Here is a 26,104-nt window from a genome sequence, read left to right as displayed (position 1 = left end):
CCCTGGCACAGTTCTGATCCATGGGGAGATAGGCCCAGGGCGCAGAAGAAGCATGAAGGAGAGGGTGGTGATGCCAAACCCGGAGAAGACAGTGCCCAAACTGCTCCTCTGCTCACCGGAGCTCCTTTCTGCTCCTGATCTCACCAGCTGAAGAATTTCCAGCCAGATGGGCTAAACCCGCAGCTCATGGCAGGGGGATGAAAAGCTATGGGAAATTAGGTATTTATATTAAAAAAACAAACAAACAAACAACCGAAAAAAACCCCAAAAGCAAACCCCCCGAAGTTGCGAGGGTGGGTGCGGGGCGGCTCGGGGAGCCCCGGGGCGGCCGTGCGGGGCCGTGCGGGGCGGAGCGGGGCGGGGGCGGCGGGGAGGGGGCACATGCGCCGTGCGCGCACTGCGGAGCGGCGCGGGCAGCGCGGGCAGCGCCGGAGCGGGGCGAGGGCAGCGGGAGCGGCGGCGGCGGCCGCGGCCCCGCACGGCCCCGCACGGCCCCGCCGCGACACGGCGCGGCCCCCCCAGCCCGGCGGAGGTGAGCGCAGGGGGTGCGGGAATGACGCGGCACCCGCAAAGTGGGGGGTCCCCGTCCCCCCATGTGTGAGGTTGCAGTGGGGGGACACCGCATAGGGGAGAAGCTTTACAGCCTTTTTATTGGGGTCCCCTGTGGCTTTGCATCCTTTCTGGGGGGCATCTTTGAGCGAAGGGGATCCCCCGCCGCTCTGCATCCTTGCATGGGGGGGTGGGGGATCCTTTACCGCTTCGCATCCTTGCGTTTGGGGGGGACATCCATCCCTTTGCGTCCTTGCGGTGGGGGGGTCTTCCTCCCTTCGCATCTTTGCGGGGAGGGGGCGGGCCGCTCTGCATCCTCGTATTGCGGGGGTGTCCCCTCAGCTTTGCAGCCGTGCAGGGGGGTGGGGGGCTGCCCTCCATCCCTTCCCGTCCTTGCGCTGGGAGGGGGCCGTCCAAGCTGCTCCGCATCTTTGGGCGGGGGGTCCCTCCACTTTGCGGCTATTCACGGTGCGGGGCGGGGGATCCTCCGGCGTTTCACACCTTTGCGCGGAGGGGAGGGGGTCAGACTGCTCTGCACGTTGTCATGGCGCGAGGGAGGGATGCCCAAAGCTTTTGGCACATGAGGCCTCTCTGCGCCCTGGCGATGGGGAGGGGGCGTGTGTGCTGTCACTTTGCATTCCAACATGGAAGGGGAGGGTACCTGGCTGCTTTGCACCCTTACATGGGGGCAGCGTGGGGGTGGGGAGCATCACTTTACATCCTTGCATCTCGGAGAGGGAGGATCCGTCATCTTTACATCGCTGTGGGGGATAAACTGGACCCGCGGTTGCCTGTGCACCTACAGCCAGTGCAGGGCAGGGCTCATCACCCCCTGGCTGGGGAATGAGGGGGGCTGTGGGGGGGCTGCAGCCCGATGTGAGGCTGGGGGTGTGGAGGGGACAGCGCTGAGCAGGGCAGAACCCTGGTGTCACCTGTCACGCGTTTCCCCCGCCCCCCCCAACCTGGTGCCTTCTTTGGGATTTGGGGCCCCCCTGGATTTGGAAGCCCCCTTGCTGGAGCCCCCAGCCGAGGCGCCCCTGTGGGCAGGCTGCAGGTAGGCCCACACCCCCAGAGGTGCAGAGCCTGGGCCTCCATGCTCAGTGATTCAGCTACTTGCAGGGAGCTTTAATTTTATCGTTGAAAACTGGAGTTCTTGCTGCCTCGTGGTGGTGTCGGAGTGATAAAATACCCATGGATTAAGATGCTTTCTCCCTGAGTTTGTGGCTGTTTTGGGGCTACCTGGAACACGGGAGTAGCCTCTGGATGCGCCGCCGGATGCGCTGCCGGACACGAGCCGGAGCAGGGGGGCGCAGCACCAGGGCTGTATGGGCAGCTCAGCATTGGCAGGATTAATAATTCATCTTCAAAACTTCAGTCTGCCAAGGCACACCCCTCACACTGCAGCTCATTGGATTGTAAGGAGATTGCTGGTAGAATTTCATCAAAAATGGCATTTTGGTGGCATTTGTGTATCTCAGGAGCTTCCACTGTGACAGGCTGGAGGAAGGTGAATAGGGGAGGTTGGTGACAGCATCAGTTGGGCACAACTCCTCTGGCAGCCAGAAGGTTAATGTGCACTGAGCTCTGCTGTCGCAAACGCAGAGCAGGCAAAGGGCTCTTACCCAGAACGCTGTGAAGCAACTCAGATCCCAAATGTCCGCTCCTTTTCCCGGGAGCTGAGGCCCACAGAGAAAACTCGAGATGAAGCGTATTTTGCTTTGAGCTGTCATCTCCCTTGGCCCACTTCTGAACCAAAGATGCTCATCCTCCATTTTATGGCGGATGACAAATCAGCCGCGGATGCCAAGATCTTGACAAGTTACGAACAACAGCCCTCAAGCCAAAGTGGTAAGAAACAAAAAAAGAAAAGCAAGAATGCTTTTCTGCAGAGCTGCTCATCCAAAAAGGCACCCTCTGAGCTGCACCCTGCGGGCGAGAGCCGCGGCATTTCACACGTCTCTGTGAGCAGAGAGGCTGCAACCAGCTCCTGGGTAGGATTTGCCCCCACTTCCCCAGATCCACCTGGATGTTTGTAGGGAGCAGGTCCAGCAGCGGTGGGAGAAGCCCCCGTGCCACGCTGTGCAGGGAGCGCCGGGCACACGGCCCTGCAGGGCAGCGCGGCCGGGCGGGCTGGGAGCGCCTGCTCCGGGGCTGGAGCTGCCAGGCCTGCGGCTGTGCCCACAGCCAGCAAGTGCTGGGTTTCCAGAAAGCCTCTTGCTACTGGCTGAGGGTTTCCTGGGTTTATCAAAGCACCTTCTATGCTGGGGAGAAAAAGGCTGGTTTGTTCGGCAGCGTCCTGCTCACACAGAGCAGCAGCGAGCGGCAGAGATCCTTCTGGTAATGAGCTGGGCACAAAGGGGGAAAAAACCCAGCATTGGAGATTTTCCTTTGGTGATAGAGTCATTAGAAACAACACATGATTCCTGGGCCAGCAGGGATCTTTTCCAGCCAAAACAGAGCCAGGATCTGTGCTGTGTTCCCACAGCCCCATTCCCTGACTCCTCTGAAGATCAAGGCAGCATCACTGCTCCCAGGCAGGAGCCACACGTGGAGCAGCCAAAGGATGATGGAGGAGGATCGTGCAGTTTCATCCACACATTTGCCCCCACCTTTTCCCCTTCAGCATTAGGGTATCAGCATTGATGTTTTGTTGGGGTTTTTTGCATGGATTTAATTTGTATCCATAGCAGAGACAGAGCCAAAAGGTGGGGGTGGTGCCACCAGGGCTGGCAGCAGCTTCTGTGGGATGGGAAGGACCTGATGAAGTGGCCCTCAGCTTCATGACCAGTGCCAGGGGCTACTGAGGGCTCCCCATTTCTGAGATATGAAACAACAGAACCCAAACCCCACATCAACTAAACCCCAAGGAAAAATACTGCCTGAAAACCCACTTGCAAGAGTTGGGATTGCTCAGCCTGGAGACGAGAAGGCTCTATGGAAACCTTATGCAGCCTTCCAGCACCTGAAGGGGGTTTATAAAAAGGAGGGAGAGCAACTTTTTACAGTGGCAGATAGTGATGGGTCAAGGGAGAATGGTTTTAAACTAAGAGAGGAGAGATTTAGATTAGATATTGGGAAGAAATCCTTCTTTGTGAGGGTGGGGAGGCCCTGGCACAGGTTGCCCAGAGAAGCTGTGGCTGCCCCATCCCTGGAAATGTCCAAGGCCAGGTTGGACAGGACTTGGAGCAACGCAGGCTAGTGGAAGGTGTCCCTGCCCATGGCAGGGGGTGGGACTAGATCATCTTTAAAGTCCCTTCCAACCCAAAACATTCTGAGATTTACAGCATTTGCTCATCATATAACTGTAAAAACTCCCATCATTTAGATAAAAACCACACAGGAGCCTGTTTATTTTAACCCAGACTAGCAGCAGGATGAGGTTTTCATGCTAACCCCAAGGTAACAAGGCAGTTGCATTTATGGCATCCTCCTAAGCAGGGCCAGTGCTGTGGAGCCCAGCCCTCAGAGGTTTAGATGCAATTTAGTCAAGTGCTGTTCCTAGAGCTGAAACATTTTGCAGTAGAAAGGAAAAAACCCCACCAAACTCCACCAACTGTGGCATTTACTAATAAAGCTCTTGGGGAATATTTTTAGCTGTGATTTAACGTTGTGTTGCACTTTGCTGTGAAGTGTTTGCTTGCTGAAGCCTCCTGGCAGTTGCTCCCCGTGGTGGAGCTGACTTTGGCTGAGCTCGCAGAGGAGGAGCCACAGATGGGCCGGAGGAGAGGTGCGGGCAGCACTCCCGGCGGGGCGGGAGATGTGCCTTCCCGGTGGGACACAGGTCACTGCTCCAGCCCCAACCCAGGCAGCCATGGAGCTCTGCCCTGGGGCCAGCCAGGCATCCAGCTCTCTGCCCCCTTTGGCTGAAGGGCCTGACCCTTTCCCCACAGCTGCAGCTCAACCCGAATCTGTTCTTGGCCAGCAGCAAATATCCCTCTGTGCCATCCAGGATCAGGGCTGAGACCTCTCAACTCGTTTCACACGTGCTGCAGGAGCAGGGAGTCCACAGCTTCCCTTGAGCTGACACCCTGAGGATGGGGTCCAGAAAGAGTATCCCACATCCTGGGGCTTTGCAGCCCCCAAGGCATTTTGCCACCCGGTGGTTTGCTGTGAGATGTGCTGACCCTCCAGTGGGCCTGGGCTGCTTCCCGTGGCCCCAGACCACATGTAAAACCAGACTCCTTTGGGATGCAGAGGTCTCAAGGAAGGGGCAGGCAATGGCACTGCTTCTCCCATGCCCCTCAGTCTCAGTGCCATCCTGAGAATTTTCCTTCACCAGAGACCTGCCCTCTGCTTTATTTTAAGCAAGGGGAATGCTTGAGATCCAGGCGGTTTTACTATACTTTATTAACCTTTGGACAATAGCTGTGGAGCAGTGATCACCTTCCCACAAAGCACTGACATTTGTCATGCTGGTGGTGTTCACAGGCATTTGGGCTGACAACAAATTAAGAAGTGGTCGCAGATGCATTTCATAAACAAGAGCAGCGAGTCCTTGTGGTGCAGCTCGTGCTCCATTTTGTGGGAGTAAATCAGCAGATCTGGCCCAGCTCTAGCAGGCAGGTTCCCTGCACCACAACGAGCAGCCTGCACAGTTTTTGCTGGGTGATTTTTTTTTTAGACAACAAAGCTTCAGCCTCTGTAGGCTACAGGCTCTGCTCTACCTCCTGAAGATGTTCATGGCCCACATCAGTCCAACATCTGGCATTGAGAAGTAGGAGTTTAGGGCCACCTGAGCCAGAGGTTGCCCTCAACCGTTAGGTGGCTGCTCGTGGCCCTATCTGTCCTCTGCAGGCTTGTCCTGTTGCTCTTTGAACCATCCCACACTGATTTCCAGCACACTCCATGGCAGAGTTCCACAAATCAACACCTCGAGAACCTGCTGCTTTCACACCTACCACCTATTTCTGTCTGCTCAAAAGCACCACACCCCCCCAGATCCTTCCAGTCCTCTTCTGTACCAGATCCATCCTGCCAAACTCCACAGGACAAGCTCCTTCAGGCACCAACAAGCCCAGCTGAGTGTCGCCTCTGCCTTGTGACCTTTCCCTGACTTCAGAGTCAGGGGGTTTGTTGCTCCTTTAATATTTCAGGACTGCCTTGTGTCTTCCTCTTGTCCTCGGTCCTTCCTCACCTCACCATTCCCAGGGTCCTATAGCAAAGCAAGGTCCTGAGCAGTCACTGTGAGATCTGACACTTCTTGTTCATCTGATACTCATTTGTAAATTTTTTGTTTGAAGTTAATAGATTTTCCAATATACCACTTGGGGTTTTTGCACTGCTCTGGCTCCTGGCATCCTGGCATCCTGCTCCCTTGCAAAAGCCTCCAGTCCCTGGCAATGCCTGGCCCTCAGGGCTCAGCATTACCCTGGGGAGCCAGATTTGGGTAAGAGCTTTGATTGCAAGGGCTGAACAAATGGACTCCCCCAAAGCTTGTCCCAGAACTGAGCTTAGTGCTGGGCTGACCCAAACTCCCAGTCTTGAAGTTCACCACGCACTTACCCACATTCTTCCCAAATCCAAGCTCAGGGTTTTTCTTGACTGACATGCAGTGAATGTGGTTTCCCTCATTCCTGCTGCTCCAGGCACCCCCCAGCTGGTGGGATGTGTGCTCCAACACTGCCACACGAGGTGTTGGAGAGCCCTCAATGGCTGATTTGATTTTGCAAGTGGGGGTGTGCAACATGGACATCTTTCCCATCAGTGCTGCTCATCTCTGCCATGGCTCCATTCCCAATCCAGGTTTCTCCTGAAGGGAACACCCAGCCATAGAACACAACCCCCAAAATGTCCTTCTGCCCCACTGTGGCCTGGAGAAGGAGGGTGGCATCCAGGAGACTTTTACCTTCTGTCTCGTGAACAAAAGCAGGGTGCCAGGTTTGGGACTGCAGATATCAGGCACTTACCAACCCAAACATCCATCACAGGGATTAGCTAGCACCTGTGAAACTTATTGTCACCAACTTGTTCCTCCTTGACCTTTAGGCCACTTTGGACCTTGCTGCAGAGTTGTAAATCCCAGCTCAATCCCCTGCCCAGAGTGTGAGTGGGTTTGGGGGCTCAGTGGGGGTGAGGACACAGTTCTGTGCATGAAAAGCTGTAGCAAAGAAAATAAGAAGCAATAGCTGGACACAAAACTCTTCTCTTTGGACCCTCTTGCAAAATGAAAACTGTTTTTCTGCCCCTGATGGACTCCAAGGATCTAAGCTGTCAGATGTGATGGCTGCTGAGGTGAAGGATAACATCTGGAAGGAGCCAGCTGTAGGAGTCACCTCTGGGCCAGTCCAAATCACACTCCCAGTCTGGTCTGCAAGGATTGGGGGCTGCCAGTTGGGGTTCAGGGCAGCCCTTATTCCCCAGAACTCCTTGGTCTGGGAAAGCAGGGGCTGCTCCTCAGTAACACCAGCAACTCTGGATTTGGGATGCTGTGAGCAATTGGTTGATTGTTCCTTGGGAGAAACCAGTTTCTTAGGGCACAAGATAAAGCTCATTTCTGGTCTCATCCCCTCCCCTGCCTGCACCTCAGCTGATCTGTGCTTGGGCACAGTAAGCTGGACATGGTTCCCTGCCAAGTTCCTCTGCTGGTTTGGAAAGCGAGTGGGAAGCTGGTGAATCTCCTTTCACATTTCCCAGTACAAGATTTAGTAATTGACTCTTTCCACTGCTGGAGAGAGGAGCTGAGTGATGGGAGAATCCCCACAGTGTGCCTGTACCATGACAGGAGCTCACAGAAGTCCCTGGCCGGTCCCACTCCTCCTGCCTTCCACCTCCAGGAAATTCCTGCTGATTTTGTGGCTCCTATTTTCCTCCTCCTGCAGCCTAACACCACCTCCCACTGAGGGCTCCTCACTTCCACGCAGGAGAGAGAGCAAAACCTCGTGGATTTTAGTCCATGTAAGTGATACCAGAGCCTGGCTGATGTTCCCAGACCCAGTGGAGGAGATGCTCACCCTACAACACCATCTCAAGAGGGTTTGGCTGGTTGAGGTTGTGCCTTTGACTCCCTCACCCAACAGAGCAGCCAGCACCTGAACAAACAGGGACCATCCCATGAGGAATAAATAGGAGAAGCAAACCTTGCTGAGGGTGGTTGGAAAAGCCAATGTGACCACCTAAACCCAAACTGGGGGGTTACACCATTATCCCAAAGCAGCTGAAAGGTGGGATCAGAGGGGACATGCTGAGCTGGGCGGGGAGTGCTGCCACCTATGGCTGGGGTCTCCCTGTGGCCTTGGAGCCATCAGCTGCACCCTCAGCTAGAGGGGAAGGAAAGACCCAAACCCTCCAGGGCTGGCACGTTCCCTGAGTTACAGTGGGAGAGGAGAGCAGGAGCAGGGCAGGAGGGAAAGAGCCCATCCCGCCTCCAGCCATCCATCCCAGTGATGTCTGTCCCAAGGCAGGACTTTAGGAACTCCATTTCACATCCTGTGTGCCAGAGTTGGCATTTTGCAGCAGAGCCCAGCCCAGTGCTGCCTGTCAGGGTCAGACACCTGCACCAGACCTGGAGCAGCCTGGCAAGGTGGAAAAACCCTTCCTGCCAGCCAGCCTGAGCATGGACACTGAGGCCGAACATCCCACCTGCCCTGGATCAAGCATGTCCCCCCATCAGCGCTGCTGTCACCCTGGCTGTGCTCTCCCAGCTCCAGGACAAGGTCACCACAGTGCTGTGAGCAAGGTGCCACCCCAGCCTCGCTGCCTCTGCCCTTGCTGGGGCACAGTGGGGCCGGGGCCACGGGGGAAGGTGAGGGGGAGCTCAGGGTGACCCCAGAGCAGGAGCTGCCCAGCACCCCCCAGGGCCAGCAAACAGCAGGCAGAGCAGAGTCTGCTGGCAGGCCCAGGGGCACCCGGAATGAAGGGACCAGGACACAGGTCCAATGCTCCCCCTGAAGATTGTGCCAAACCCAGGAGTTTCCCCGGTGCCAGCACCCACCCAAGGCAGGAGCAGGGCCAGAAGCACAGCTGAGGACCAGCAGCTCCTTCAGAGCAAGTCTGGCTCTTCCAGCTGAGTTTGAATAACCTCCTGGGCCATGGGTGGGGCCGAGGTCCCAGGGGTCCCAGATGAGACTGATCAAGGCCATCAGGGGCTGGTAGTGTCCATGGGAATATGTCAGTTTGGCCCTGCAGCTTCACAGATGGGGCTTTACTGGGGCAATTTACTGGGCTGTACTGGAGGTACCAGTACATGATGGTGGCCCATGGTGCTGAGCACTGAGGTGGGGGCTGGGATGGTCCTATGTATGGAAGAAATCATTAGTAGCTCTAGGCCTGACTGTCAATGTTTGAACTTCCCCCTCTTGCACCAGGGAGCCAACCCTGCTCCCAGGAGATCCCTGCCCCTGGGAGCCCTTTCCTGAAGGTCTGAGGACCTGCCACCCTTAATCACCCCCTGAAAGGCTTGGAAATTACCAGAAGTATCAGCAAAAGCAGAAGCCCCTTTGCTGGAGCTCTGGCTGGGCCACCAGCTCTCAGGATTTGTGTGCAGCTGCTTGGTAAGTGTGAGCAAGGTGTGCCAGGAGGGATAGAAATTAAGTTGATGTCTGTGGGGTTGTGTGTAGCCCATCCTCACCCAGAGAACTGTGGTCCTTGAGTCAGGACGGGCCTTGAGGGCACAGGTTTTATGTCAGAAGTTGAGTTTCAAGCCAGAAGTCAGAGGTTTGTTGTTGCTGGTGCAGCAGGTTGAGAGAACATTTATCACAGGAGGGGTTGGCAGGGGGTTCTGATCCCTGGGTTCCTGTTACCTGCCATTAATTGGGCAGGGCTAAAAAGCAGTTCGGCCAAAGTTGCCTTTCCAGGCTATCCAAGCCTAAAAATGTGTGCCCAGTTCCTCCTTGGTTCCTCCTGCTGCAGGCTCCGAGTCTTGTTTGGGCTTTTTAGGGATGAGATTAAAGGGATTTTTCCTCTCCAGGGATGCTCTCCCATGGCACATTCCCAAATGCTGCTATCAGGCCCCTTACCCACCTTCTGCCTCTCTGCAAGTCTGTCCCTGTGGGGAAGTTTCAAACCACAAATCCCTTTTTTTAATTCATTCTGCTCTGGGGTCCCTGCGGGGGCTGGAGGAGGGGTGGCCCCAATTCCCCCCGGATTCCCCGTGAGGGACAAAAAGCCCCGGGTGCTGGTGGCTGTTTCCAGCGGCCGTGTCCCAGACGGGTGTGAGAATGGCTCTTTGTTCCCTGTTTCTAATTGCTGGGCTCGAGCAGCTCGTTAACAGCGCTCCCTGCGCCCTCCGGTCCCTGCAGCCGCCGCTCGGGGGGAACCCCCGCGGGGAAATGCCAGGGTTCAGCCGCTGAGGTGGATTTCGGGATGACACATAAAACCAGCTCGAAGTGAGCTTGGGGTGAAGCTGCCAGCGTTCCTCAGCTCTTTATGCAGCCGGGGGGGATCCAGGGGGTGCCAGCGGGCTGTTCGTGGCCCGAGCAGACATCCATCAACAGACATCCAGAGTCTCCCCTGCAAACCCTACTGGCAGAAACCTCTGTTTTTTTTGGGCGCCAGGGGCGGTACCAGCCCCACATCCATGTGCAGTGAGTTTGGGGAGCGCCGGAGGACACGCGGTTTGTTTGCTCTGAGCCCAAAGCATCGCAGAACCCTGCGGAGGGATCAGGGTTCCTTCCCACGGTGCCCCGACTGGTCTGGGGCAGAGCAGAGCCCAGCCCTGTCCATACAGACCTGGGAGCACAATCAGCCCTTTGGGAAGCTCCATATGAATGATTTAGGAACAAGTTTTGGACTGGTTCGTGGAGGGAGCTTGAATTTGCATTTGAAAACTGCGGAGGAGCTGGTAGTGCTGGCGGGGGGACGGGAGCACTGGCCGGGTGCTATCAATGGGAAACTGTTCTGTCGAACGCTGCCAGGGCCAAAAAATGTGAACTCTGCAGATTGCTGGCTCGGTTCACGGGCAGAAGTGCTGGCTCCCATGTCGGCACCCGGCGGCGCCGCTCCCGGCGATTAACGGAAGCTGCTTTTCCTTCGCTGCCAAAGTTCTGTAAAGATGGGGTGGATGAGGGGTGCCCGGGATGTGAAACGGGGGGATTCCACTCGCTGCACTCGGGAGCTGGGAATGCTGCTTGTGCTCTCTAGTCCTTATCAGCCCGGCGGTCAGTTTGCCTTCACAGTGGGAGTGGAGCTGAGTCCGGATGCACTCGTGTCACCTCAGACCCCCTTGTGCAAACCTGTGGGGTCACTGCCCGTCCGTGTCCCAGTCCCGGGCTGCAGCACCCCAGAAGGCATCGCTGTGGTTGATAAATGCTCCTTTTTTGCCTCTTTTCCCAGCCTGTTTCCCACCACTCCCCCTTTCCATCAGCAGGATGACCTGCCCCCAGTACCCCCCACCCCGTCGTGCCCATCCTTCACCCTTCCTCCCCAGCTCCCATGGGTGCTCTTGCTGGAGATGAGGCTTTTGGGTGAGGGTATCTCCCTACATCTCCTTGAGCCCCAGAGAAAATGAACCATGCCCAGTTCAGGTGGAATGGCAGCAGAGCCAGGGGCACCCAGACATGCTTGAAGGACACCCAGAGATGTTGTGGGGGCACACGGGGATGCTGGAGAGGCACCTGGGGATGCTGGGGGGGCCATGCAGAGAGCTCGGATGAGCTGGGCCCAGCAGCTTGCCTCAGTGTAATGTGTGCACAAATAAAACCCTGGAGAGCTGGCAGTGAGCTGGAAATAATGGCATTACAAGCGCTTCCTTGCTTCTGTTTGGGCTGGATGAGGCTTTTCGGGGCCGGCGGAAGGGAAGCAGCACATGGGGGTTTGCTCCTGGTTTGAGCACCGCTCTGGAGGTGAGGGGGGAAGGACACAGTGGCTTGGCAGGAGAGCACAAGGGTAGGGACAGGGCCCTGGTGTGGTCCTCACCTCCATCCTGGCATCCATGTGCTCACCAGCACCCCAAGGTTTGCACCCACGGAGCACCCCCGACTTGGGAAAGCCCCGCTGGTACCCGCCGAGTCCCAGCACGGGCAGGACGAGTATCCTGGGCAGAAAGCAGAGGGAATGGGAGGACAAATAGGCAAATGGTAAAATGTATTTTCTTTGTTTCCTCTCTTTCTCCTTCTGCCAGGAGAGGCGTGAGGGCTCTAAGGCAGGATGCCGCTGGTGAAGAGGAACATCGAGCCCCGGCACCTGTGCCGGGGGGCTCTGCCCGACGGGGTGACGAGTGAGCTGGAGTGTGTCACCAACAGCACCCTGGCTGCCATCATCAAGCAGCTGGGCAGCCTCAGTAAGTCATGGCACAGCAATCCCAGTGTGGCATGGTGGTGGAGCGCTGGGTTGCTGGTTGGATGCTGCTGGGATGCTGGTTGGATGCTGCTGGGGTGCTGCAGTCACTTCCTCTGGTTCCAAACACAGAGAAACAGGGGCTATGAGAGCCATGTGGGCTGCAGCCCCTGCTAATTCAGTGGGAATTAAATTCCGCTAATTGAAAATAGGAGAATGCTCAGGGCCAAGCCCAAACTGGGGACTTTTTAAGACATTTTAAGACCCATTTTCCTTCCACAACTGGTCTGTGCAGTGGGGGGCAGAAAGCCTCCGTGAGCCCCTTGCTTCTCCACTTGGCCAGAAATAGGAAGGTCAGGTGAAGGTCTAAAATACTCCAACCTATGCTTTTTAATGTGAGAGCTTTATGAGGAAGAGAGGTCTATATAAAAGGTCTAAATCCTCAGCTGTCTTCCTTCCCTGCGACTTAGCAGAAAAGGGACGGACAAGAGCACACCGGTGTGAAGGTTTAATAGGGACAACCTATTTCACTGCTGAATATCCAATTAAAAAAGAGAGAGAAGCCCAGGCTTTTCAGGGCTCCCCCTCTTCTCTCCCACTCCCAATTTTAGATTCTTCTCTAAAATACTCCCAGAAAAATAAACCCTGTTTATGGAGCTTCTGGAAGTGACACGGGTGCCCAGGCCATGGGTACCTTGTCCAGAGGAAAAAGAAATCAAATACAAATGACTGAGTTGGGTGAATGGTCTGAGAAGGTATTAAAGATACCTTGATTTTAGGTGCTGCTTGATATGTGGGTTTGGAGGAAACTCTGAGGATCTGAGGTGCTGGGCCAGAATGGATGCTGGAATGGGCTGGGTGCTGGGCTGGGTTCTGGGATGGGATAGGGACTGGGTTGGGATATGGGATAGGATGGGATGGGATGGATGCTGTAGCCTACAGATGTCAGCAATGCTCTGCCAGACTCCTTGCTCAGCCCCACGATAGGAATAGCCCTAACAAAGAGCTGTTGTAGCAATGCATAGGATGCTGCAGGAAAATAACTGCTAAAGTTGTTATAAAGTTAATATAAAGTTATTATAAAGTTAAACAAGTCACAGCTTCTCCCTGCTGTGGAACTCTCCCTGCTGCCCTGCTCCTGGTTTCCCACCTTCAGGGCTGGATTTCCACCGGCCATGTTGTGTGATGGTCACTCTTTTGGCTCTTCTGTCCTGGTGGATCCAAAGGCTTTTTGGGACACTGTGAATGTTCTGTGCCCCTGTGGGTACTGAAAAGGATGCTTGAGGGTGTTCGTGGGGGTGGTGTTTGTGCTCCCCTCCCTCTGTGCAGGGCTTTGGGAGAGAGTGAGGCCCAGCTCCCAAAAAAACAAGGCTGTGAAGAGCATGGAGCCACTGGGGAGGTGTGTGTGCAGGGGATGGGCTGGTGATGGGCACTGTGTCCCCTGCCAGGCAGGCACGCTGAGGACATCTTTGGGGAGCTGTTCAATGAGGCCAACAGCTTCTACATGAGGATGAACTCGCTGCAGGAGAGGGTGGACCTGCTGGTCATCAAGGTGACGCAGCTGGACTCCACCGTGGAGGAAGGTGAGAGCCTGGGGCTGTTTTGGGGTGACAGCCACGACATGTGCTCCTGGCTGGACCACCCACCATGCCTTGTTTGGGGGGCTGAGGCCACCTCTGTACCCCTTCTCCTTCCTGTGCCCACAGTTTCGCTACAGGACATCAACATGAGGAAAGCCTTCAAGAGCTCCACGGTGCAGAACCAGCAGGTTGTGTCTCGCAACTCCATCCCCAACCCGGTGATGGAGATGTACCAGCGCTGCGACAAACCCCCACCACTCAACATCCTCACACCCTACAGGTACAGGCACATCACCTCCTGGGGAGAACAAGGGGGTCCTGGGGCGTTCTTGGGAGCCTTTTCCAAGAGAGGCATCAGGTGTGCACCCCCTTTGCTGCTTGATGAAGCCTGAGAGGCCGATTTCTGCAGTTGCTGTGCCACCACCCCCATTGTGAGGGCAGTTGGGATGGGTGACACCCCCAGTGGTACTACGGGTAGTGACCTCTGTGTTGGACGTGTTCCTGGTGGGACAGCAGCTCACCATCATGGTTGTACCAAAGCCCATGTGCAGGGGAACGGGTGTCTTCTCCTGTGGCTGAAAACTTCTCTCCTCCCTTCCCAATGCTCAGGGATGACAAAAAGGATGGCCTCAAATTCTACACTGACCCCTCCTACTTCTTCAACTTATGGAAGGAGAAAATGTTGCAGGCAACAGAAGATAAGAGGAAGGAGAAGCGCAGACAGAAGGTAACGGGCAGGTGGGGGACTCTGAGGGGCTGGAGCTGGGGTTGCCTGGCACCTGGGGAAGGTAATGGGCAGGTGGGGGACTCTGAGGGTCTGGAGCTGGGGTTGCCTGGCACCTGGGGAAGGTAATGGGCAGGTGGGGGACTCTGAGGGGCTGGAGCTGGAGTTGCCTGGCACCTGGGGAACAGTCACCTTCCTGTGCATCCTCTGCACTCCCCTCTACTGCATCAGGTGCATTTCCTGGGGTGGGGTGATGCTCCCTGGGCACTGCTAATGGTCCAGAGGAGCTGTGCTGGAGTTGGAGCTGTGGCTCTGTGTGCCTGCAGGAGCAGCGGCTGGTGGAGGACTCCACCCGGGAGGTGAAGAAAGTGAGGAAAGCCCGGAACCGGCGGCTGGAGTGGAACATGATGGCGTATGATAAAGAGTTCCGGCCCGATAACAGGTTCTCACCATCCCCCTATCACATGGCGTCATCGGAAGGATCACTGTCCCCAGATAATAGGCAGGTTCTACCTACTGCACGTTCAGCTCACCGGCTCTGCTTTGCTTTGCTCTGCTCCGTCTGTGGGGGTTCGTGTTCCCGCAGCAGGGTTGGGGTGATAAGCTGAAAGCCCGTGGTAGCTTCATGAGAGTTGGTACCCCCAGGGTGCCATCCTGGACCTCAGGAGCAGCCTTGGCATTGGGATAAAATCAGAGCACTTTCCATTTAGCAGTTATGGGCAGAGAGAGTGGTTCAGCTGTGTTGGTGTCCTCCTCCCCTCTGCTATCTCTCTGCTGTCTTGCATCTATATTTTTGTGGCCATTTTTTGTTTTGTTCGCTCAACCCCAAAATACTCCTGTACCCCCCACCCCGTGACCCCCATGCCCCGAGTACAACAGTGGGGTTTCTCCGTGCTGCAGATCCTACGCGTCGGACGCGGCCGACCACTCGTACCCGGCGAGCCCCAACCACCCCGCGCAGCTGCTGGCCCCGGTGGAGCACAAGGAGGGGGTGCTGGCCCCCCCCAACCCCCAGGAGCACGTGTACCGCCCGGCCCCAGGCAGCCGCCAGAACAGCCTCAGCCGGCTGCAGCAGCCCCACGCGCCACCGCCGCCCGAGGCCGTGCTCAACGGGCCCAGACCGCACCTCGTCAAGGATTACGGGTAGGGCTCCAGCCCTCTGGCTGGGTGCAGGGTGCAGGGGTGCCCAGGGGAAGGGAGGCCTGACCCCCCCCTTTTCTGGGCTGAGGTAGTGAGGAGAGCCCTCCTCTGTGGCTGTTGTGGTCCGAAACTGAGATCCAAATCAGTCAGGAGTGCTTTTGGGGTAACCTCATCTCAGGGAAAAGGGGGCTAGGGAGGTTTTCCCCTGGGGTGTTGGCCACCTTCCTACCTCCTCGTGCCCCATAGCCCTTTGTGCTGGCAGAGCCCTCCCACCTCTCTGGCTCTGGGACAGAGCTTACATGAGGATTCAGAGTAAACCAAGCTAGAGTGGAGCCTGTTGGGTGCCAGGATGGGTGATGGGTAATGGATGCTGGAATGGGTGATGGGATGGGTGATGGGTAACGGATGCTGGAATGGGTGATGGGATGGGTGAAGGATGATGGGGGATGGATGCTGGAATGGGTGATGGGATGGGTGAAGGGTTCTGGAATGGGTGAAGGATGATGGGTGATGGGTGCTGGAATGGGTGACGGGATGGGTGATGGGTGCTGGGATGGGTGATGGAATGGGTGAAGGGTTCTGGGATGGGAGAAGGATGGCTGGGTGCTGGGCTGGGTGCCATCCCTCCCCATACCACTGACCTGTGCCCCCTGTTGCAGCCCTCAGCCGGTGCCCATGGCCGAGTACTTCGTGCCGCCGGCCCCGCCGCCCCCACCGCCCGTCATCCCCTCGGCACAGACGGCCTTCGACAGCCCCATCTCGGCCCCCCCTGCGCTGGCCCCCGGCTCGGCCGGGCCCCCCTCCTACGCGCCCTCGCCGCCCCCCGCGCCCCCCGGCCCCTACTCCGCGTCCCCGCCGCAGGCCGGCCCCATGGGCCCCCCGGTGGCCCCCCCCCCGCCGCCCCCGGGGCCCCCGGCAGTCTCGGCCTCACCGGCGCACTCGGCCTCGCCGCCCGCCCCCGCCGTGGAGCCTCGGAAGCCGCAGATCCCGCTGATGCCCATGAGCGACGCCCGGAGCGACCTGCTGGCAGCCATCCGCAGGGGTGAGGGGGCAGCGGGGTAGAGGCAGTGGGAAGGGGGGACAGGTCCCCACAGTGTCACCGCAGGGGGAAAATACCTCTTGGAGTAGAGTTGGGGAAGCATCGGCTTCACTGAGTGCAAGATAAGGCCCTGGGTGGAAAGGTGAGGGGTGAAGATGGTGACACCCAGGTGGAACCTGAGCTGGGGAATGAAGTGCAGTGCAGGGTGTTGGGGAGGGGCTGGAGACTCATCGCCAGAGGTGGAATGAAGCCCCACAGATCACTGGATTCCTTTCAGGCTGTAGAGGATGATGTGCTCCAAGGTCTCTCCCACTTCCCCTTCCTGCAAATCTTGAGGTCGAGTGGTAAATTTAACCTTCCAGAAGGTTCAACATCTTCAGGTGAATGGAAGCAGAGACGGAGTTTTATTCTGTGATAGAGCTTTATAATCACACACATTGTATTATTCATAGAATCACAGAATGGTTTTGGCTGGAAGGGACCTTAAAGACCATGTCATTCCTGCCGTGGCCAGGGGCACCTTTTGCTATCCCAGGTTGCTCCAAGCCCCATCCAACCTGGCCTTGGACACTTCCAGGGATGGGGCAGACACAGCTTCTCTTGGCAACCTGTGCCAGGGCCTCCCCACCTCACAGGGAAGAATTTCTTCCCAATATCCCATCTAAGCCTACTCTCCTTCAGTTTAAAGCCATTCCCCCTTGTCCTACCAATCCTATGATCTCATATAGCTTTGTAATGACCTACATCCTCCCACCCAGGGCTGCAGCCATCTCCTTTCAGCCAGTGCTATGTAATGGGAGGATGCTGCACATAGGCTGCGCTGCTCCTAAAGCCCTCCCCCTTTTCCTACCGCAGGGATCCAACTCCGGAAAGTCCAGGAGCAGTGGGAACAAGAGGCCAAGAAAGAGCCTGTGGGCAATGACGTGGCGACGATCCTGTCGCGGCGGATCGCGGTGGAGTACAGCGAGTCCGACGACGACTCTGAGCTGGACGAGAATGAGTGGTCAGACTGAGGGGCCCCGGGCTGGGCTGGGCTGGGCTGGGCTGGAGGAGCCCCCAGCTCTGCCCCGGGTGTGTACAGGCGCCTCCCCCACCGTTGCCGTGCGGGCGGCCCCACTCGTCCAGGAGCTTTGCTTTTACACTTTGTCCAAAACCCTGCGGGCAGCAGCAGCAGCACTGGTAGGATACACCTCAGAGGCAGTGAGACCAGACATTAGCAGCACCTTCACGTTTAATGACTTCCAAAATTCTCTGAAGGCAGGTTAATAGGATTGCTCTGGGTTTACACCTGGAGCAGGAGCAGAGGCTGGCCCTGAGTGTGCTTTGCGCGAGGAGGGAGCCCCAGGGGCAGCAGTGCTTTTCCAGCTGGACGGTAACTGTGGTAACGAGAAGCTCCTGGAGAAGAAGCCTGTTTGCACAGCTGGTGCCACCATGGGAGCTCGGGGATGGCCCTGCATGGGCCTGGGGACCCTCTGCTGTCAGAGTTTTTGGGGTCAGGCAGCTCCAAAGGCTGCCCATGAGCAGGAGCCTCCTTCCCCTGAGGGTGATGCACCATGTTTAGCAGCAGCTCCGTAAGGATGGTTCCCATTGTACTGTCACTCCCTGGAGAATCACAGAATGGTTGGGATTGGAAGAGACCTTTAAAGCCCGTTGAGTCCAATCCCTTGCAATGAACTGGGACCCCTTCCACTAGACCAGGCTGCATGAGAAGACCAAGGTGTTGGTGACCTGAGCCCATTTCTGTCCTTCGAACTGGTTTTCTGGGAGAAAAGGGTGAAGGCAAGGCTTGTGTGGCTGACAGGGACACACAGCCTTGTCTTTGCCAGCAAAGGATTAAGGTGTCCAGGGAGCTTCCCCAGACCCAGCTCTCCTTGGCCTTAATGTGACACCATTTCAGTGTTATTTGAAAAAGAAAAAGAAGTTAATTAGACAATCTGCTGCTTTTAGGTAAACTCTTAACTTGCCCTTTGCAGCCCCACATACTGTACCTGTACAACTGAGACCAACTCAGAGTCAGGCACTGGTTCCCCCTCCCTGATCCTGCCCCATTCCCTATCCCACAGGAGGGTGCTGATGGGGGAGCTGGAGAGCCAGGCCCCTGCCACAGCACTGAAAATACCTGTGCTCACATCAAAATAGAGAGTGATTCACCCAAGACTTTTCTCCTCCCTTCACGGAGGGAGGAGGCACAGGAAGGCAGAGAGAAGGGGTAGGGAATACTGAAAATATCACAGTCAGGTGCAAAAACCTGCAGAGAGCTGGGAGACATTCCCCACGGGTGGAAAATGGGCCAGGACCAGCCGTGGACTTGCCAGAGTGGTGTCCCCAGCCCCTCTCTTGTGTTCCCTTATACCACGAGGCTCTGAATGGGGGAAAACTGAGGCCCCATGTTGCAGCTCTTCTGGGGAAAGCCTGGGCTCTCTGCCTGCCTCTCTGCCTCTCCCAGTAGCCATGTAGGTGATGGCTACAACAGTAGGATTTTGACTCTCCAGAAGCAACCAGGTCAGTAAAGGAGGTGGGAGGGTACGGCTGGGACCCAAAGGCTCATCCTTAAGTTCATAGAATCCTAGAGTGCTTTGGGTTGGAAGGGACCTTACATCTCACCTCATTCCAATCCCATGCCACGGGCAGGGACACTTTCCTCTAGACCAGGTTGCTGGTTCCTCACCCTGAGAAGTGCTGGTGTTGAACAACACCCCAAACATCTGCTCATTTCTCCCCGGTGAGAAACTTTTCATGGCCAGATGTGGTGAATCCTCTGCCCAGCTGCTGAGAAATGCCCCCAGGAGCTCTCCTTTCTCTTGGCTGCCACAAAATGGTCTCTTGTCCCTTGGGAGTGACACCTCCCACATCTCCACTCCTGGACTGTGAGCTGTGGTGCCGAGTGGGCTTGAGCAGAGGGGCAGCATGGATGTGGGAGAGGGCAAGGCAAGAAGCAGAAGTGCAATAGGATGCATGGAATAGCTCATCTACAAAACCCAAGGAAGCAGGGCTGACCAAAGGAGGCAGGGAGACACAGTGCACAGGAGGTCAGGAAATTCCTGATGCTTGGTGCTTGCCAAGAGCTCTCGTTTCTGATGTAGACCCTCTGAAACATAGGGAACTGGCTGCAAAAGCTTTTGGCCAAAGCCTGGCCAAGACAGAGAGCCCCTGTGATGCCTGTGATGGGCCTTCCTTGGGAAAGCAGCTGGGATTTGACCTGGAACATGTTCAGAAGGAAGTGTTGTAAAAATTCAGAGCAACATTTCAGCAGATTCCTGGTGGTATTTATTGTGGAGCGTTATTAACGTGGACACAATCGTAATCCTGTTTGTGTGTGAAGAGAAAGTGGATTTATTTGGATAATTTAGAAAAAGTAATAAATTTTATGAGGAGAGGGAATAGCAGGGGCTGGGGGAGCTGCTCTCACCTGTTATGGGGGTCGAAGGGCTGCAGAGTCAGTGGGGGGAACCAAGTGGGGGCTCAGGCAGAGCCGGGTCCCACCAGCCCTGGGAAAGGGCTCAGGGACACAGGGGACTGGCTTGTCCCTTGGATCTCTGACTGGCCCAATTCTGCAAAGCCGAGCCAGTCCTGGTGAGAACTGGAGAGTGGTCGAGTGCCCCTGGAAGATCAAGCCCCTTCTTTTCGTGCACCAGTTGCTTTGTGTGTGTCACATTGGAACTGTAGTCATTCTGGCAGGACTCTGATGTGTGGCAGGTCAGGACTGTCCCTGTAGCCTCCCACTGCCCTGTCACCTCCCTGCTGCTGTGCTGCACTTGGGATTGGCAGCTGTCAGTCAACCCATGCCAGTGTCAGGGTCGATGCTGTTCCATGGCAAAACGCTTGACAGTCAGAATGGCTTGGGTTGGAAGGGACCTTGAAGGTCATCTAGTTCCCTCAGTCCTTGCCTGCCCTGTGCACAGGCCACATCTGCAGAATGGGTGTACAGCTGGGAGCCTCAGGAGGGCAGGTAGCAAGGCTCCCCTGCCCACTCTTCCTCACTCCTTACACCATCCTCTCCCCTTTGGACATCCCAGCACATCCTCACCATTCATATTCTGCTTACAATCTCCAGCCCTTGATAACACAAACACATTTCATGTGCTCAAGTCCAAAGCAAGTCAGCAGGACCATAACTTCCCAGCATTGCCCATTGCTTGAAAACATCATGATCCTCCTCTTCCAGGGATCTGAATTGCCATGGTAGCCCTTAAGCTGTCCTGATAGCAGGCATGGGGCTGATCCCCCGCCCCATCCTCATCCCAGTGAGATCTGCAGCAGAGCTCATTGCTCAGCTTTCTGCTGTAGCTGGTGGAGAGGTGACCTGTGTAGTCAGGGTGGGCTGTAGAACCCATTTCTGCTCTGGTCACAGTGATGCTCTTCCCAACTCTCCCAACAGCACCACAAGGCAGGCAAGCACCCGGAATTTCTAAGGCTGGAAAAGACCTCTAAGATCATCAAATCAGACCATTAATACCACATGGTGGCACTGAGAGCCCCGATCTCATGACACAGCCACTGCATCCTCAGAACCTTCACCCGACAGTTCAGCCATGCTGGAGCATGACCAGCTTTATTTTAGGCACATTCATCTGCTTTTTGCCCAGGTGACCTATGAAATCCAACAGAAGCAACACCAGTTCCTGGGCTGGCGCTGCTGGAGTTGGTTGTGCCCCACTCGTTAACACTGTCTGTCTGACCCACATGCTGCACACTCCATATTTTGTACATATGTGCCTATTCCCAGATATTCTTCCCAAAGTAGGCCATGCTGTGTTACACAACCTGAAATGCTCAAATCCTCATGTGGGCTGATATAAAAGTGAATATTTAAATATTTTATCTAGCTTGGCAGACATTAAAAAATACAATCCAGGTCACAGATGATTGAATTTCTCCTCTCTCAAGAGTACCAGAATTGGGCTGAGGAGATTCTCCTGTATATTAAGGTATCATGTTCCATGTTAAAATATAGCAGTGGCATTTCTTTGCCAGTGGATAATCACAGAGTGCCAAACATTTAATGAGCCCAACTGATCTCCTGAGAGCTCCTCTTTCCATTTTATCTGCTTTCCCCTACTTGCCAATTTATGGGCATAGATTAAAAATAATAAATATGACTGCCAACGGGGGGAAGAACACCCTGAGTGCATACAGATGGATTGGGCTGGAGTCAGTGGAACAGTAAATAAGCCAGTTTTGTTCTGCTTGGAGATATTAATGGAAGGCTGTGGTCCTTGAGCTCCATCAGGAACCTCTTGGACATTTCTGGTTCATCTAAAAACGGACACTGTAGGGACCAGCATGTCCATGGCACATCTGTGAACCTACACCAAGTGTGAAGTCTGGTCTTGCTCAAGTTTCTGATGGTTGGTGGAAGTCTAGCAGTGTTCATGCCTGGCCTTGCACTCAGCGTCTCCTTGGGTTAGAGGGACCATTGGAGCTGGCTCTGGATGCTGGTTAGAGGTGTCCTGAAGGAGGAATGGGTTGGGTAGTTTCTAACTTTGCACCCTGGGAAGAAACCTAGAGAGGAGTGAGCATCACATCCCATGAGAGCTCCTGCTTCTGCTGATGTTTTTTCTGGGGAAGGTCTTGCTCCTGGTGCAAAGATGAGGCTGAACTTGGCTTCTCCAGAGAGCTCCATCAAATTTCCTCCCAGCAACTTTTCCATCTCTATTTCCCTTTCAAGACACCCAACAGCCTGAACAGAAGCTTTGCAGACTCCCTTGGGGACAGAGCCTGAATTTACACCTCAGCTTTAATGATAAATGGAAGTTTTGCTTGGAGGGAGGCAGGTTGTAGCACCGGAGGTGGTGTTTTGGAGGGTGAATTCCAGAGGTCCATGGCTGGCAGGGACACAGTGCCATTTCCTCGTGGATGGACCATGTTTGGCCATGGGAAGCACTCCCCATCATGGGATGCTGGCAAGGGGAGCACAGGCTGTTCCTTTCACTGAGATTCCTGTTTTCCTGTAGTAATAGTTATTTAGGGGTAAGGTTTTCTCAGCTGGAATGTCACTTTACAGATTAAAAACCCAAAACAATAAGGGCAAGGAGCCTGTCCTGAGGAGTTTACAGTCTACAGCAAAGACCATATAACCTGCACTGCACTTTAGGAGCCTCAAATGCTCACTCACCCGTGAATTTACTCTCCACTGGGCAGCAGCACCTCAAGGACTGTTGTCCCTTCCTTAGGTGACCCCACGAGCAGCCCCATGACCACATCCCCCCGCTGATGTCACAGTGGGGCTCTCCTGCCCCTCCACTACTGCCCTGCAAAAGTGCCTGAGCAAAGTCCAGGAGTGCCAAGCCATGCTGGGTTTGTCCCTGTGCCCTCAGGGTGGGCCTTTCCCAGTCCCCACACAGCTCTGCTCTCTGGGATGGCCATGGATGTGATGGGAAACATGCCTGGATGCACCACTGCCTGCCAAGACTTAGAGCTGCCCATCAATTCACGTGGTGGCCTCTGAGCTCATGCAAAATGTCCTCCTTCAGACACTTAGAAGCCAAACCTAGACTTTGACGTATTTTGATCTGTTTGAGAGTCAAAGGATGTGGGGGGGTTGTGAATCTGGTCTTCCTTGAACAAACTCCAGGTTTTCTAGGATTGTTGTCTCAAGCTCTGCTTTCTCCCGGTAAAAATTGAGCCTGGATTTTGCTGGGGAAAGGAATGAAAAAAACCCAAACAAAACTCCCAGTCAGGAACTTCAGTGAGGTTTGCTCCAAAGCCTTCAGAACGTGCCCACAGGCAGGGTGGGGGCAGGACACCACCCTGGTGCTGTCATGGCTGAGGCAGACCCTGCAGCAAGGGATGGGCTCTCGGTGAGGGAAATCCCCAGGCAAGATCTGGATGGAACATGCTTGGCCACAGAGTCCCCAAAGGCAGTGCTGATGTGACTTTTTATCCATATTTATGTCTGGATTACAGACTGGCAGGACCCTGAGGCCACGGGCTCCTCCACAGTGCTGCGTGATAGCAGAGCAGGGATGGGCACCCTAATGGGCATCTCCTAATAGGGATCTTTCCACAGGTTTCAGCCTCCCAGAGGTGCCTTTGTAGTCTCTTGTTCCTCTCAGGAACAGGTTCAAACCTGTTAAACAATGACCTGCCAGTGTTGTGAGCCCAAGTGTGTGGGAAGTGAGCCTTCCCCTGCACACCTTTCCCGTGGTGGCAATGCCAGGGCCCTGGGCTGGCCCTGGGGGACTTTCAGCCCAATGGCAGCTCCAGCACTTGGTTCTGCATAAAGTATTAAGAGTGCAAAGAGGAGGAAAAAGATAGAAATAAAATAATCCAGCATTTTAGGTTGGTTTTTCTCCCACTGCTCTGTACAGGGAAAACCTCAGGTGGGTAAAACCCCCTGAAAAGCCACAAAGGGCATGGAAAAAATAACTTTGTTCTCCATGCCAGTGAGGGACTCAAGTGCACGGCACGGGAGGAGTGAGTTGTGGCAGAAGGGAGCTGAGTCAGATCTCGGGGAAGGCTTTGCCAAGGTAAGGGATGGAGAAACTGAAACAGGCCACAAAGGTTCTGCCTTAGGAGGGCTTTGAGACGCAGGTGGGCAAATGCCAGAAAGGAGCACTGCCCATGACCTTGTTGTGGGCCAGGGAGTGGTGGAGGTGCCCACAGGGCATCTCTTCAAAATGTGTTTGTAGTTCTGCCTCATCCCCTCCTTTGGGTGTCCCAACCCCAAAGCATCTCCCACCAGCCAGGGCAGCTGCTGGAGCTCTCTCTTGGTTTTTGTGTTGACCCTTAAATGCAATAAAGATAAAACACCTGAGAGGGAAGGATGTGAACTGAGTGGAAAACCAGGGCATGCAGATGTTACTGCTGTATTTCCCTAGTTAGAAGGCAGCAGCTCCAGCAACTTGCTCCTCAGGACCCTTCATTGCCTGCAACTGCAGTGGGTAAACCATGCTGGTAAATTAAGGTGGAGATTTTAAAAGTTACCCTTTGATTTGGGCTAGCTCAGATGAGAAATCCAAAAATAAAACACAAACCCCTCCCCCACAAAACTAAAAAGCGAACAAACAACTTACATGTGATTTCCAGAAGGACAATTTGTTCTGTTCCCTTCCCCTGGACCTCGAGGGAAGGTCAGACCCAGCAACACTTCCCAGCTATCACCAACAAAATGAAGCAGGTCTCACCACTTCCAAAAAAATCACATCCTGAGAAAACAGTATTTAAGACAAAGCAGTAAGAACCTCATCACAGTGCAGCAAGGAGAGGGGTCTCTTATCACCCCAGGAGGTGCTTTTGACCCTGAAGGCCCTTCCCCAGCCCAAGTGTTTGAAGTCCTGTTGATTTTCACCTCTTACCAGTGCTGGTCCATGCCTGACACCTCAGCTGGGAACACTTACACCATAGCAAGTCATTTCTTACCATGGAAAAGGCAACCATAAAAGTCTTGTCTTTGAGCCTGGTGATGTTCCTGTGACACCCATGGAGGAGAGGGTGATTTCCTGATGGCAGCAGGAACAGCTTTGACACAGTCCTGCCAGGTCTTCAAAAATCAAACTGTTATGAGCCTCAACACCCCCCTCACTGCCCCTCCCCTCCCAGTTTAATTTTATACTGAGATGCTTCAGGTCTACCTTTAGTTCTGGCCAGTTTTTATCAAACGGGACCATTCTTGGTAGTGCTTTTCATCTCAGATCAGAGCAGACCAGAAAAAGAAAGAAAATCATAGAATCTCAGAAGGGTTTGCTTTGGAAGAGACCTTAAAGCCCATCCAATCCCACCCCTGCCATGGGTAGGGGCACCTACCACTAGACCAGGTTGCTCCAAGCCCTGTCCAAGCCACTTAAGTCCCCACCCAAAAAAATCCCCAAACAAACCCCTTTTCCTTGAAATACATTTTTAGGAGATTTTGGGGTGATGGCTCCTTATCTGAATAGACTTCCTTAATTGTGGGGCTGCTTGACCTGGGAGGGATTTGAAGCAGGGTGTCCCCAGCACGAGTTTGGGTTGATGCTGAGCCGTGCTGGCACTTCCCTCCCCTTGCTGTGGGATGTGCCCTGTCACACCAGGGCTCATTCCCACTGGGAATGCAATGGGGTCACAGTGGTGTGGCAGCTCCTTACTGACACAAGTGCCTTTCCTGGAGGTCCCCACAGGCTTCCTGGGGTGGGTGGTCTCACTGTGCTGGGAAAGGGCAGCGCTCACCTGGGGTGGAAACCTGGACCTGCCCAGACTCCAAGGTCTGGGAGTCCTCCTTCCTGCACAGGGGGTAGTTTGGGCGGCTGGTTTTGGCCAACCCAAGAAACCTGCTCTGGCAAACGCACATCTGGGTGCACATGCCAGGGACAGGGGCAGGGACAGTCCCTGAGAGAACACGTGAGGAGCGCAGGGAGGGGACAAACCCTGTCCCCACTTTGTTGTGGGATGTGCCCCTGCTGGTGGGTTTGCTCCAGGGTAGATGCATTGCTGCTGCCATGGACAAGCCTTCAGGCTGGAGAGCCTTCCTCCTCCTCCTCCTGCTCCTCCTCCTGTCCCTCCCAGGGCTGTGGGCCAGAGCCAGCTGCTGCAGCACGACAGGAGCCATCTCGCTGCCAGGTTTCCATCCCCTTCGGAGTGAGGCCAGGTGCTGTAGGAGAGTCATTTTGGGGGACACTGAAGACAGTTGAGGATCATCTCCTGTGCCCTGCACCCAGCAGGCTGGGGATCAAGACACCTCAGGTGCCCCAAACCTCCTCTGCACTACCCAAACTCAGCAGGTCTGAGCCAGGGAGACCTCCTGGAGCACCCGATCCTGCTGAAATAGAGCATCCACCTCGAGCTGGACATGTTAAAAGCAGTTTTCTCCCCTTTTGGTACTGACTGATCATACAAACAGCCTGGAATCAGAGCTCAGGCCAGTCTTTGTGGAGGTTGGCTCCAGCT

General features: G+C 55.2%; 1 protein-coding gene across 2 annotated transcripts; it reads left to right on the top strand.

Moving 5' to 3' along the window:
* Positions 1-492: 492 nt before the first annotated feature.
* On the top strand, positions 493-24,383 carry LOC113997179 (wiskott-Aldrich syndrome protein family member 3-like). 2 transcript variants are annotated; one of them, XM_027738829.2, is made up of 9 exons: positions 493-532; positions 11,606-11,764; positions 13,209-13,343; positions 13,467-13,620; positions 13,950-14,067; positions 14,391-14,566; positions 14,965-15,207; positions 15,864-16,246; positions 17,099-17,256. In XM_027738829.2, exons 2-9 carry the CDS (start codon positions 11,632-11,634, stop codon positions 17,254-17,256), a joined length of 1,500 nt encoding a protein of 499 aa, XP_027594630.1. In that variant the 5' UTR covers positions 493-532; positions 11,606-11,631. The 2 variants fall into 2 exon arrangements, with proteins under 2 accessions (XP_027594630.1, XP_027594631.1); XM_027738830.2 differs by lacking the exon at positions 493-532 and having other exon boundaries at positions 11,632-11,764; positions 17,099-24,383.
* The last annotated feature ends 1,721 nt before the right edge of the window (positions 24,384-26,104 follow it).

The sequence above is a fragment of the Pipra filicauda genome, unplaced genomic scaffold (assembly GCF_003945595.2).
Source record: "Pipra filicauda isolate LSUMZ 115617 unplaced genomic scaffold, ASM394559v2 scaffold484_size733096_pilon, whole genome shotgun sequence".
Lineage (NCBI taxonomy): Eukaryota > Metazoa > Chordata > Aves > Passeriformes > Pipridae > Pipra > Pipra filicauda.
Note: the sequence above shows the minus strand (reverse complement) of the source record. Positions and strands in the feature narration are given on the sequence as shown.